General features: G+C 43.8%; 1 protein-coding gene across 1 annotated transcript in view; it reads left to right on the top strand.

The window, feature by feature from the left end:
• Positions 1 to 14,055, top strand: part of gab2 (GRB2-associated binding protein 2) — a 216,981-nt gene that overhangs the window by 123,368 nt on the left and 79,558 nt on the right. Inside the window, exon 2 of the mRNA XM_078402621.1 lies at positions 6,067 to 6,367. Coding sequence (XP_078258747.1) covers positions 6,067 to 6,367 — 301 coding nt within the window. The remainder of the gene's footprint in view (positions 1 to 6,066; positions 6,368 to 14,055) is intronic.

The following is a 14,055-nucleotide window of genomic DNA, read 5'->3' as shown; positions in this document are numbered from 1 at the left end:
GCAGCGTAGGTTTACTAGGTTAATTCCCGGAATGGCGGGACTGTCATATGTTGAAAGACTGGAGCGACTAGGCTTGTATACACTGGAATTTAGAAGGATGAGAGGAGATCTTATCGAAACGTATAAGATTATTAAGGGGTTGGACACGTTAGAGGCAGGAAACATGTTCCCAATGTTGGGGGAGTCCAGAACAAGGGGCCACAGTTTAAGAATAAGGGGTAGGCCATTTAGAACTGAGATGAGGAAAAACTTTTTCAGTCAGAGAGTTGTGAATCTGTGGAATTCCCTGCCTCAGAAGGCAGTGGAGGCCAATTCTCTGAATGCATTCAAGAGAGAGCTGGATAGAGCTCTTAAATCTCCTCCTCAACGGAGATGCGACCTTTATTGTGTCGTATCTCCGTTCGCGCTACGGCCTAACACTGTGGAGTTGGCAACCTCCAGCTGGGATCGACCTTGAAGACTCTGGTCGCAGGGCCTGGACTTACCATCTCGGAGGCTTCGGCCGTGGGCCCTGCAGACCGCAACATCGGGAGCTCGCAGGTCCCTGGCTGGCGACCGGCTTTCGGGAGCTCCAGCCGTAGCTCCCGCGTGGCTCGGCCGCGGCACTTTCCATCGCCCGGTGGGGGCTTAGGACCTTCATCGGCCTGCTCGGCTCGGTCCTGGGGCCTTCCATCGCCCGGCAGGGGGCTTCACGAGTCGGGAGCCTCGATCGCCTCGAGGCAGCAGTTTGACTGCCTGACCACGGGAGAAGAATGAGGAGGAGATAAGGCTTTTCTTTGCCTTCCATCACAGTGAGGGTGTGCTTGGAGCAATCACTGTGATGGTTGTCTGTGTTAAATTGTAATTGTGTGTCTTGTGTTCTTTATTGTTTACTGCCAGACCCTGACGTGAGAGGACGCTGGCACTGTTCGCCGCTTCTCCGTCTGGACAAATCTTTTGTTTGTTTGTTTTTATGTCTTGTTTGCTCTGTAAAGCGTCTTTGAGTTTCCTGAAAAGCGCTATATAAATTAAATGTATTATTATTATTATTATTATTATTATTAAGGATAGCGGAGTCAGGGGGTATGGGGAGAAGGCAGGAACGGGGTACTGATTGAGAATGATCAGCCATGATTACATTGAATGGCGGTGCTGGCTCGAAGGGGCGAATGGCCTCCTCCTGCACCTATTGTCTATTGTCTATTGTCTAAAAACTTGAACCCCTGGGGCAACATCCACAATTTCTAGAGTTTTCATCCGTTCAGAATGAACTGTAGAAATCATGGCAGTTGTCAAGTAGGGATAGTCCTCTGATCATGACCTTGAACATTAGGAAACAAGAATACATCATACTTCTGTACATTGTACAAAAAGACTTCTAAGAGTGGCTGTAGTATTCATTGAAAGTGTTAGTCAATTAATGACAAAAGGCTGTCAATTTTACCTTTTTCATTCTCCATAATGTCAATCAGCTGCAGTTAAAATGGTTCATTGTTGACCCTAATGAAGCTACAAGGAACTAATGTTAAAGATAATCAAGTGATGTCCAATAAAATAACTAACATTCAAAGCCATCATGTGATGTCCAAACTTCTGTAGGTGCAAATTATCCTGAGAGCAGTGCAGATATAATGCATAAAAATATAAACATGCAATAAAAGATTGCTTGCCGTCAAGTTCTTCTGTGGTGCAGTCAATGCTACAATGCAGAAATGCAAGTTTACAGCAACATCAATAAGATAACGCTATGACTTGTCTTTTATCCATTACAAAATGTAATACTGGTTAAAAAGGTGTAAACAAGTTCCAACAATGAAGGAGGCAGTTTTGCCCAACCAGTCAATATCAATGTTTCACTTCCATGTGAGCAAATTGTTCTTCTGTGGATGCTCACATAAATTTGGAACTTGGAAACTTCACCAGTGTGATTTAAAGGATGCCTTGACACATTGTGTTATGTTAAATGCCGGAATGTGTCCACCGTTATGACCTGTACAGTGGGAAAATGTCAATTTTCTCTCTCCCAGTCTTAACAAATCACTTTAGAACAGAGTTGTCACAATTAACACTCATTTGTGTTGGACAGGACAAAATGCTTTTATCGTCTTATATCTAAAATGATGTCTCGTCTGCCTTTTTACTTTCTGTATGCATACTGTTAATAAATCTCTGTGGAATTCCACAAATATTTGTAATCTTACTGTCTGCCCACAAGCCCCGTGAATGCTTCTAGGTTTGGAACATGACACTATAATGAGAATTTATGACTCTTGGAATCACATGAAATTTAAACACTGACAACTGGAATTTCTCCAAATGATGGGAGAAAACTAGTTTCACATCAAATGGTGCTGGAATATCATGCTTTCATTTACTCAATTCTACTTGCCACAAAAATCATGGGTTTTTTTGTTAGAAAATGGTATTAGCATGTGTTTACTTGTTAATATACTGCGATGCGCTGAAAAACATTTCTTTGGATGCTATACAGGAAAATCACACCATACACAAGTATAACAAGTAGTGCAAAAGTGAAAATAAACACAATGCAGAATATGGTGCTGCAGCTCTCAAGAAAATGCAGATTAAAAAAATGTGCAGGTGCTGCAACAAGGTGGGTTGTAAGATCGAGGATACATCCTTAGCATCATATCATATCATATCATATATATACAGCCGGAAACAGGCCTTTTCGGCCCACCAAGTCCGTGCCGCCCAGCGATCCCCGTACATTAACACTATCCTACACCCACTAGGGACAATTTTTACATTTACCCAGCCAATTAACCTACATACCTGTACGTCTTTGGTATGAGAGGAGAGTCTGGTAATATCTGTTCTAGAATCTGGTGGTACATGTTTTCAAGCTTGTGTGTCTTCTGCTGGAGGGAAGAGAGAATGACTGGGGTGCGAGTAGTCCTTGATTTCCATTGGCTGCTTTTCCAAGGCAGTGTGAAGTATAGATGGAGTCAATTGTGAGGAGGAGGGGGTGGAGAGGAGGAGAGGGGGAGGCGGGTTTGCCTGCTGGACTAGGCTATCTCCACAACTCTGCAAATTCTTGTGGTCTTGGCCACAGCAGTTGTCAGACCAAGCTGTGATACATCCTGATTGGATGTTTTCTATGGTGCATCTGTAGAAATTGGTAAGAGTTACTGGGAACATGATGAATTTCCTTAGTCTTCTGAAGAAAGACATTGTCCATATCATTGATGCGGTTGGAACAGGTCAAATTGTTGGTGATATTTACACCTAGGAACTCAGTGAAGAGAAATCCATAGGAGTTATAGAGTCACAGAGCTATAGATCAGGGAAACAGGCCCTTCGGCCCATCTTGTCCATGCTGACCAGGTTGGCATACTGGGCTAGTAGTACATTTGCCTATATTTGGCCCAAAGCTCTAAACACTTCCTATCCATGTATCTGCCCAAATGTCTTTTCAAAGTTGTAATTGTATCCACTGCTATAATTTCCTCTGGTAGCACATTCCAAATATGGACTAACCTTTGAGTGAAACAAGTTGCCCCTCAGGTCCCTCTTAAATCTTTCACCTTTAGCCCACGTCCTCCCCATTCCCAGGGGTGCAGTGCTGCCACTCACCAGAGCGCCGCTCCGGCACCTCTGTGAAAAAACAAACAAAATAAACTGCGGGGAATTTAACAGCGGCCGCTCCGGCAGCATTGACAGCTCCGGCACCTAAAACATTAGTACTGCAACACTGCCCATTCCCACCCTTTTCATGAGTCAAAAAGAAAGCTTTAACTGTTTGTCCCTATACGATGGCATCTCCCACCTCCACTCTAGATTCTCAAACTCAATTTACATATTAGGGGAATTTACAGTAGATAATCGACCTTGCCAGTATGAACAGCTTTGGGTCGTGAGAGAAAAATGAAGCACCTGGAGGAATCTCAGGAGGTCATAAGGAAAGTGTAAACTCCACAGATAGCACAAGAAGTCAGGATTGAACCTGGGTCATCAGCATAGTGCTTCCTTATTTTCCTGTGAAATTGTGAAAAGATTTCTTAAAACAGCATGCTTTGCCACAAGGAAGTAGTTGAGGCACAAATTAATTAATTTTTGAGGGGCACAGGCAAAATATTGACACAGACCAGATGAATGGACTGACACACACACACACGCACACACACGCACACACACATGCACATACACACACTCTGACACGCACTCTGACACGCACACTGACACACACTCACGCACACACTCACACACACACTCACACACACACACAACTTCCATGCTCAAACATAGAAAATAGAACAGTGCAGCATAGGAAAAGGCCCTTCAGCCCACAATGGCCATGCTGGACATGATGTCAAGTTAAAGTAATCTGCTCTGCCTGCACGTGATCCATATCCCTCCATTTCCTGCATATTCATGTGCCTACTTAAAAGCCCCTGACGTATCTGCCTCAAACACCCCCTTGGCAGTTGTCCAGACATCCACCACTCTCTGTGTGTTTAAAAAAAACTTGCCTGCACCTCTTCTTTAAACTTTGCCCCTCCCACCTTAAAACTGTGCACTCTGCTCTTTGAAATTTCCATCTTGGGGGAAAAGGTCCTTAATGTGTACGCTGCCTATACCCCATCTATTTTATATACCTATAATTTTCAAACAGAAATTAATACTTTTAATTTACAGCTCTTATGACCAGGCCAGATATTGAGAGGAGACCTTGTCTGTTTGGAGGATCAAGAACCAGTGGTTGTAGCTTCATGATACATCATACTGTGGAATTCTCTACCACAGGCTATGCAGGCCAAGGCTGAATATGTTTAAGGAGATAGTTTTCTAGACATTGTAGAGAGCGGGTAAGGATCAGCCATGTTTGTATTGAATGGCTGTACAAGTGTTCCTGATACTGTTTCTAGGCACAAAAGGACTCAAAGTGCTGTAGTAACTCAGCAGATCAGGCAGCATCCCTGGAGAATGTGGATAGGTGACGCTTCAAGTTGAGACTCTTTTTCTGGAGAAGTCTAAAGAATGGTCTCAGCCCAAAACGTCACCTATCCGTGTTCACCAGAGATGTTGCCTGACCCGCTGAGTTACTCCGGCACTTTGAGTCCTTTTATGCTTAGAAACAGTATCAGGAGCACCTGTACAGTGTCTGATCAGCATCTTAAGTTCTTTGTTTCTACTGTTTCTAGGCACATTACACAATGAATCAAAGCTATAGTAAAATCATGTGGGTGCTTTCAAAACCATGGGAAAGACTTTCACCATTGAACTGTTTAATTCCAAAGAACTGTTTAAATTTTGGAATTTCTTCATTTTAATTGTAGAAGCTTAAACAAAATAATTGTTTGAGTGGTATGCCTACATTTGACTTAACAATGGTTGGAACTGGCAGTTCCTTTCTATTCAGTAATTTCTCATGAGATCTCAAGTCTCCAATGACAGACAGATTATTTATTCACCTTCTTCAGTTCACTCTTTTGGAGTAGAATTTATTTTTCATTCTGTTCCTTCAGCAAATTACTTTTCAACCAGATACAAACCATTATACCGGAGACATGTCTGCCCCACTTTCTACTTGTGTAGAAAGGAACTGCAGATGCTGATTTATACTGATGATAGACACCAAGTGCTGGTGCAACTCAGCGGGTCAGGCAGCATCTCTCGAGATAAAGGATGGGTGATGCTTTGGGTCGGGATCTTTCTTCAGACTATGAAGACTCGTATCTGAAGAAGGGTTCTGACCCGAAACGTCACCCATCCTTTTTCTCCAGAGGTGCTGCTGAGTTATTCTAACAGTTTGTGTCTACTTTCTAGCTTGTCACCTGAAGGTACAGAGGCGAGACAGGCTCAGACAAGACAGGCTCTTTCAATGTCCAGTCCCCACGTATATAAAAAATATATATCTCTTTACTCCATTTTATGTTTGGACATCATTTCAGCAGGTTTCAACATATTTGTAGAACTGGCTACATGGTTTATTATTAAAAACACAATGGAAAGCAGTTCAGAATGTTTAAAGCCGTAGCTAGATTGAAGAAGAAGATTAGAAGCCATATTGACAGCACTAGGTTGTATTGATTCTTAACTCTTCCTGTCTCTTTCATTTCTTAGACGTGGAAGAAGCGTTGGTTCATTCTGCGCAGTGGACGGATGAGTGGCGATCCTGACGTCCTGGAGTACTACAAAAATGACCATTCCAAAAAGCCAATCCGTGTGATAGACCTTCATTTCTGTGAGCAAGTCGACGCAGGACTAACATTCAAAAAGAAAGAGTTTCAAGACAGCTTTGTGTTTGACATCAAAACAATTGATCGTACTTTTTATCTGGTGGCAGAAACGGAGGAAGATATGAACAAGTGGGTCCGAGCCATTTGCCAGATCTGTGGCTTCAATCAATCTGATGAGAACACAGGTAACAAAACGTACATTAATTTCTCTGGAAGTGAAACTTGCTCACTATATAACATGGCTTGTGTCTAACATTAGGACACAAATTCAAATTCTGCTGTCTTTCTGTTCAGTCAAGATTGATCTGAAGGTTCAAAGTGTTGGAGTAACACGGTGGGTCAATCAGCATCTCTGAAGAATATGGATAGGTGACGTTTTGGGTTCGGGCCCATCTTCAGATTGAAGAAGGGTCCCGACCCAAAACATCACATAGCCATGTTCTCCAAAGATGCTGCTCCACGTTCTCCAGAGATGCTGCTTGAACTGCTGAGTTACTACAGCACTTTATGTCCTTTTGTATCAAACAACATCTGCAGTTCCTTGTTTCAACATTGTGACATTAATGCTTTCTTGATATAAATAAGTTGGCTATAAAGAAATGCAAAATTATTTGCTTTAGAAATAAATTATTTTTCATGTGTTTCTAGGAAATAATTATTATACAATTCAATTTCTGCTCTGAAAGAAATACTATTTAATTTAAAATACACAAATAGAATTTAACTAAAGTTATAGAAGAATTGTGTTTACTGAAATCTAAAGGTAAAGCTGTAAATATTAAAAATGCTCTGCTGTCTTGGTTTCTGAAGGAATGACAGGATTTTGGGGTGAAATCTCAAGAATATAAGTCTTAAACTTTGACATCTGAAAAAACAATAGGTAAGTTAGCAGCATTTCAGTTGTCAGTTCATAATTGCTGGCTCAAAGGGCCAAATGGCCTCCTCCTGCACCTATTTTCTACGTCTATGTCTATAACAAAGGAATTGGGTCACACTTTGAATCGATGCATGGTTTGTCCACCTTCTGTGGTGTGGGCATGCATCCAGCTTTTTATTCCACATCTTTGTGGCTTTTCCCCAGAAATTCCAAACTAGTGTTGGCTAGGAGTCTGAAACTAAATTGAACACAGTTAATGTAAACAACTGGATTTCCAATTCTGAAATCCTTTGAGCACAAATATCACCTTTTTTCTCTTTTGAACTTCATGTCTGGCTGCTTCTTACCAGATGCTGGAGGCCCTGCAAGAGGAAATAGAGAAACAGTACAACTCAACATTTTTCCATCTTAAACTACATTTCCATTGTTGGTCGGCTGCAGTGCATAGCTTTCCTATGATTCCTCTGCAGGTCATTCTCTCTTGCTAACATTACCATAAACTATATATTATCATAGCAATGACTTATAACTGCCAGTTGTAGCTGAAGTCAGCATGCTTGCTACCCAGTTATATGTTTTTTTCAATTGCTGGCTTAAGGGTGCCACAGCACAAAAAAGCAACTAAATAGTTTTAAACTGAAAAAATAGATCTGCAAATATTCATATGTTTTTCCACATCTTTATAAATTTCACACACATGAAAAACATCACCTCTTGTATGCTATCTATTACATTGTAAAACATCTCAAGATGCTTCACAGCAAGGTTATCAATCAAATTTGACATTAGATAACAATACATAATGGGATAAAAATGTATCATTGGTTCCTTCCAATACAGCAGTGCCTGTACGTTGAATTTTCATTCCAAAATCCAGCTCCGTTTACTTAAATGGAATGGAATTTCCTTGGAGGAGCTCTGATGGATTTCTGCTCTTCTACTGAGCATTTAATCTACTAACTGATAGGTTTCTTCTCCCGCCAACCTCTAATGAGGAGGTACTAGGACAGATGACTGAAATCTTGGTCAATGAGACTCCAAGAAATGCCCTCAAGGAGGTTGAAAGTGCTCGCGAGAGAAGTTTGAAGCTTAGTAGTTCAAGTTACAGTGACCAGCAACAATGCATTAAATAAAGTTGGGGTTACACTTGAGGCCAAACTAGATGGAACACAGAGCTCAGTGGAGTATACAGCTAAAAAAGGCTGCAAAGAGTGAGAGTGACAAGGCCATGGAAAAGTTTAATTACAAGTTTGAGTATTTTAAATTGGAAGCATTATTGACCCTGAAACCATTGTGCGTTAGAAAACTATTGTATGTTACAGGTCTGAAGAAGCATTCCGACCCGAAACCTGTCCCCTGTTCTCTAAAGATGCTGCCTGACCCACAGAGTTACTCCAGCACTTTTGTCCTTTTTTTGTAAGCCAGCGTCTGAAATTCTTTTTATCCACATGTTAGAAAACCTGCTGGGGAATGATAACTGGCACTCTCTGCAAGTTTGGATCTGGCCAACTGCACTCTGGATGAACTCTGTGGTGGGTGGAGATAAGAAGCAGAGGAGAGCATTGAATACTCAAGTTCTATTTAAGAAATCTATATCCATTCAGTTAATTATTAGATCTCATTGCTTAAATCTGTCCTGCATTCAACATTAAGAAAACAGGGAGCACACTCTTACATTTTGTTGAGAAATATTAAATATTTTGAATTAGACTTTTATTTTTTCACTCTCTTAAATATTATTAACAAAAGGCAGAAACACATTTTTGGGAACAATCTGGGAAAGTAAATAGAAATTCATGCAGTAGAGGGGTTAAATTATACCTTAATTGGTTTTCTTTAATAGATCTTGTTAAAAATCTTGGCAAGTCTGGACTAATGTAGATCAAGATTTAGAACATAGTCAGTCCATTGTTTATCATTTCTGCTGCAGTAGTCCTGTTTATTTGGCTCCCCTGAAGCCAACTCTGTTCCTCCCATTTAGAGAATTAGTTTACTTTATTGTCACGTGTACCGAGCTACAAGGGAAAAGCTTAGGTTGCATGCAAACCAGTAGGCAGAAAGACAATGCATGATTACAAACGAGTTGCCCACGTGATAAAGTGAATAACAGTTAGTGCAAGGTAAAGTCCAGTAATGTCCAATTAATGACAGCCCAAAGTAGTTTTCAATGAGGTAGATAGTACCTCAGGACCGCTCTCTAGAGTCATAGAGTGATACAGTGTGGAAACAGGCCGTTCGGCCCACACCGGCCAACATGTCCCAGCTACACTAGTCCCACCTGCCTGAACTTGGTCCATATCCCTCCAAACCTGTCCTATCCATGTACCTGTCTAACTGTTTCTTAAATTTTTGGATAGTTTCTGCCTCAACTACCTCATCTGGCAGCTTGTTCCATACATCCACTGTGTGAAAAAGTTACCCCTCAGATTCCTATTAAATCTTTTCCCTTTCTCCTTGAACCTATGTCTTCTGGTCCTTGATTTCCCTACATTGGGCAAGAGACTCTGTGCATCTACCCGACAATGTGTCCTGTCCAAGTGTCTTTTAAGATCTCTGTTATAGATTTATCCACCTCCATAAGATCGCTCCTCAACCTCCTGCACTCCAAGGAATAAAGACCAGAATGCCCAACCTCTCCCCATAGCTCAGGGTCTCAAGTCCTGGCAAGGGAGTTGGAGGCTTAGTTAATAGTACCCCAAATAATTTTTGTTTGAAATTAATTGGATGTTGATTATTAATTTAGAAAATGTTTCCAAATACACAGGACAAGATGTTAGAAATCCAAAGTGCCAAATGTCAATTTGCTCCCGGTGGCGATGGGAGGCTGATGCACTCGCCTATGCTTCTCCGATGTTGAAAAAGGCTAGGCAGACACGTCATTGGGGTTATCAAGTGGGCACCTACTTTCATCGACGTTTCGCTGATTGGACCCACGACGTCTCCAGTAGGCTCAGCAGTGCATTCTGGCGTCCCAGAACCACCCCCCTCTACATCTGCCTAGCCGGCTTATTTGGGAGACCAGATTGGGTATTTCCTCTTCAGCCAGAGCCACTGGCTACTCCGCTCTGCCACCTGTGATGTTTCCTTGATAGCCTGGCGTAGGGCTTGTCCGCTGATCCCCAGGTCCTTCATCAGTCTTACGGTAGATGTTGCCACAAATCCTCGACATCCAACTTCTACCGGGCAGATCTTTGCTCTCTAGCCCCGCTGTTCTGCCTCCGCTGCAAGGTCTGTGTAGCGCAGTTTCTTTCTTTCAAAGGCTTCCTGCACAGCATCCTCCCAAGGGACTGTGAGCTCCACAAAATACACCATGCGCTGAGAGTTGAACCAGAGGACAAGATCAGGCCTCAAGTTGGTGATGGCTATCTCTGGTGGAACTGTAAGCCGCTGGTCCACATCCACCAGCATCTGCCAGTCCCGGGCTGCCTCCAGCTGTCCAAACCTTGTCCTTGGTGGAATTTTCCGTTGCTTTTGTTCCCCCTCCCGAACAAAGGCAATTGGCATAACTGGGTTGGTTGTTCTGGGCGGCAGGGCATTGTTGGTTGTTCTTTTGCTTTCCAGAGTCGCTGCCAGGCATTTGAGCACTTGATTATGTCTCCAGGTGTACCGTCCTTGGGAGAGGCTTACTTTACACCCAGTGAGGATGTGCTTAAGCGTGGCTGGTGTTGAACAAAGGGGGCATGATGGATCTTCGCCCAGCCATTGGTTAAGATTTTTTGGGCTAGGAAGGACATCATAGGTTGCGCGAATGAGGAAGCTTATCCTGCTCGCCTCCATCTCCCACATGTCCTTCCAGCTGATCTTCCGCTTTTCCACACTCTCCCATCTCATCCACTGGCCCTGTTTAGCTTGCGACACAGCCTTGGCACACCTACTCGACTCCTCCTGTCGGCGGACTTCGGCCGTGACCAACTTCCGGCGCTCCAGTGAGGATGCCTTGTTCCAGCAAGGTCGCTTTCCGCCAAGCCCCAAGCCAATTCTTCCGTGTTGGGCTTGCCCAATCATGTCGCCTTGGTGGAGAGCAGATTTTGCCTGCTGTGTCGCATTCTTAGCCGTCCACTTCCTTCCTGTTGCCAGGGTTGGGGCAGCAGCTCGGATGACAGTGTCCCTCGATTCTGCCAGGGTCATCTCTAGTCTGACTTTAGTGCACTTGAACTCCTCTGTGAGGCTAGAGAGAGGCAGCTGAAGTACCCCCTGACCGTACAAGCCTACGCTGCTCAGGCATCGAGGAACACCTAACCACTTTCTCACAAAAGAGCTGATTGTTCTTGTGAGGGTGATGTCATACATGGTTAGTGGCCACATAAGGCGACGTAGTAACCCAAACTGCAGGCACCAGATTTTCAGCTTTCCAGGCAACATGGATCGGTCGATGTTTGCTAGGCCTTTGATGATTTCTTGCCTCAGCTCATTTGCTTGATCAGTGTCCTTCAGTTTAGAGTCATACCATCTCCCCAGACTTTTGATTGGCTTCTCTGACACAGTTGGGATTGGTTCTTGATCAATGAAAAACCTTTGATCCGTCAGTTTGCCTTTGATTATAGAAATGCTTCTTGATTTGGATGGCTTAAATTTCATTCTAACCCCAGTGATGTTCTCTTGAAGCTTCCCTAAAAGGCGCCTGGTGCAAGGTGCTGTTGTTGTTATGATTGTCATGTCATCCATGTAGGCCCTGATGGGTGGTAGACGGACTCCAGACTTCAGCCGCTCGCCTCCCACCACCCACTTGGAGGCCCTTATGATGACTTCCATAGCCATTGTAAAAATCAATGGGGAGATGGTACACCCTGCCATTATGCCAATCTCCATGCAGTGCCATGTGGTGGTAAAGTCTGGCGTGGTGAAACACAGCTGCAGATCCTGAAAATAAGCCTTGACAAGGCTTGCGATGGTCTCTGGTATCCTGAAGAAGTCAAAGGATGCCCACAGGAAACTGTGAGGGACAGTTCCGAACGCATTGGCAAGGTCAAGGAAAACGACATGCAGATCTCTCTTATCTTTTCTTGCAGTCTGGATTTGGTGCCAAATCATGCTGGTATGTTCGAGACATCCAGAGAACCCTGGGATGCCTGCTTTTTGGACTGTTGTATCCACAAGGTTGTTTCTCTCTAAATAGCTGGTCATCCTCTGAGCTATGATGCTGAAGAAGATTTTACCCTCTACATTGAGGAGACTGATAGGGCGGAATTGGCTGATATCTGTGGATTCCTTCTCTTTCGGAATCAGGACTCCACCTGCCCTGCGCCATGCTTTGGGTATAATTCTCTTCTCCCAAGCCACTCTCATTAGCCTCCACAGGAAGCGAAGAACATCAGGAGCACTCTTGTAGAGTCGATACGGAACCCCATTTGGCCCTGGGGCTGAAGATGCTCTTGCCCGCTTTACTGTCTGTTCAACCTCCCTCCACTTTGGAGGACTAATGTCCATCTGGTGCTCTGGTTGTTCAATTGGTGGAATGTCCGATGGAATAGCTGTCTTCAGGTGTCTTTTGTCATCAGCATGTATTCTTTTCAGGTGCTCGTCTAGCTCCTGCCTTGATGTTTTCAAGTTTCCTCCCTTTTCTTTGATGAAAAGTGATTTTACGAACTTATAAGGGTCCTTGAAGAAGCGTGATCTCGTTCGTTCTTTCTTTATTCGTGACTTCCGCAGGTATACTGCTCGTCTCAGGGTTGCTAAACGGCTTTTGATGTTTCCCTGGAGAATGTTGATGCCCTCCTTCTCACTATCAGAAGCCTTCCTCCACTGCTTCTTGAGCTGCCTTCTCTCCCGGATTAGGCATTCCATCTCCTTTTGCCGTCTGGACTTGCTTTCCATAGCGGGTGCCCTTTCCTTTTCCTCCCTTAATCCATATCGCTCTGCTCCATAACCATAGATAATGTCCCCCATCTTATCAAGCTTTTTTTCGACTGTACCCCTTACACCCTGTAGGATATTGGTCAGGTCTGCATTTATGGTCTCCCATTCTTTCTTCTCCGAGGCTCCAGGCCATTTCACACGGGGTTTTCTTCCGCTGATCTTTTTTTCCATTGCTGGTTTTCTTGGCTGGATGGGCTCCATATTTTCCTCTGTCTGCAGAACTGTGCTTGAGTTTCCTTCATCAGGGGGGCTGATGTCCTGCGAACTTTGTTGAGACTCCAGTCGCTGGACTTCATTCGACTGACTTGATTGACTTCTCAGGAAGTACTTATCAATGCGAGGTCCCTGTTTTCCCTCCCTCAAGCACCCTTTCTTTCCTTGATGTATTTTCAAGCCCTTTGAAGATGTTATTTTCATCCAGCCGCAGGGGCAGACCTGAAGCCTCTTCTCGGATGCTGATTGTGCGCATGTTAATTACATTAAAAACATCTATTCTTGTGCATTCCTCATCTACATATTAACTGCATGGAACACTTATTGTCCAGTAAAGCGGTTTCTTACCCCCTCCAAGATCATCCAGCTCTTCTCCACATTGAACATAGTCAAACTAACGATAGACACAAAGTGCTGGAGTAACTCAGTGGGTCAGGAGCATCTCTGGAGAAAAAGGATGGGTGACGTTTTGGGTCGGGATCCTCCAATCAAACTAACGATCACGCATGTCGTTTCCAAGTAATCATTGCATCAGGGTGCTTGAGAGGTGTATTTGGCATGAGATTAGTGTCCTTTAATGATCTTGGATATTTGTGTGGCAGCAGTAGGTCTCCCTTGATGTTGTTTCCGGGGATTTCCGGGGGCTGAAATAGTTAGAGCGAGTAAGAGGAATGGAAGTCGGCACGGTGGCGCAGCGGTATAGTTGCTGCCTTACAGCGAATGCAGCGCCAGAGACTCAGGTTCGATCCTGACTACGGGTGCTGCACTGTAAGGAGTTTGTACGTTCTCCCCGTGACCTGCGTGGGTTTTCTCCGAGATCTTCGGTTTCCTCCCACACTCCAAAGACGTACAGGTATGTAGGTTAATTGGCTGGGCAAATGTAAAAATTGTCCCTAGTGTGTGTAGGATAGTGTTAATGTGCGGGGA

The sequence above is a fragment of the Rhinoraja longicauda genome, chromosome 7 (genome assembly GCF_053455715.1).
Source record: "Rhinoraja longicauda isolate Sanriku21f chromosome 7, sRhiLon1.1, whole genome shotgun sequence".
NCBI classification, from domain to species: domain Eukaryota; kingdom Metazoa; phylum Chordata; class Chondrichthyes; order Rajiformes; family Arhynchobatidae; genus Rhinoraja; species Rhinoraja longicauda.
This window is presented reverse-complemented; position numbering and strand designations above follow the sequence as displayed.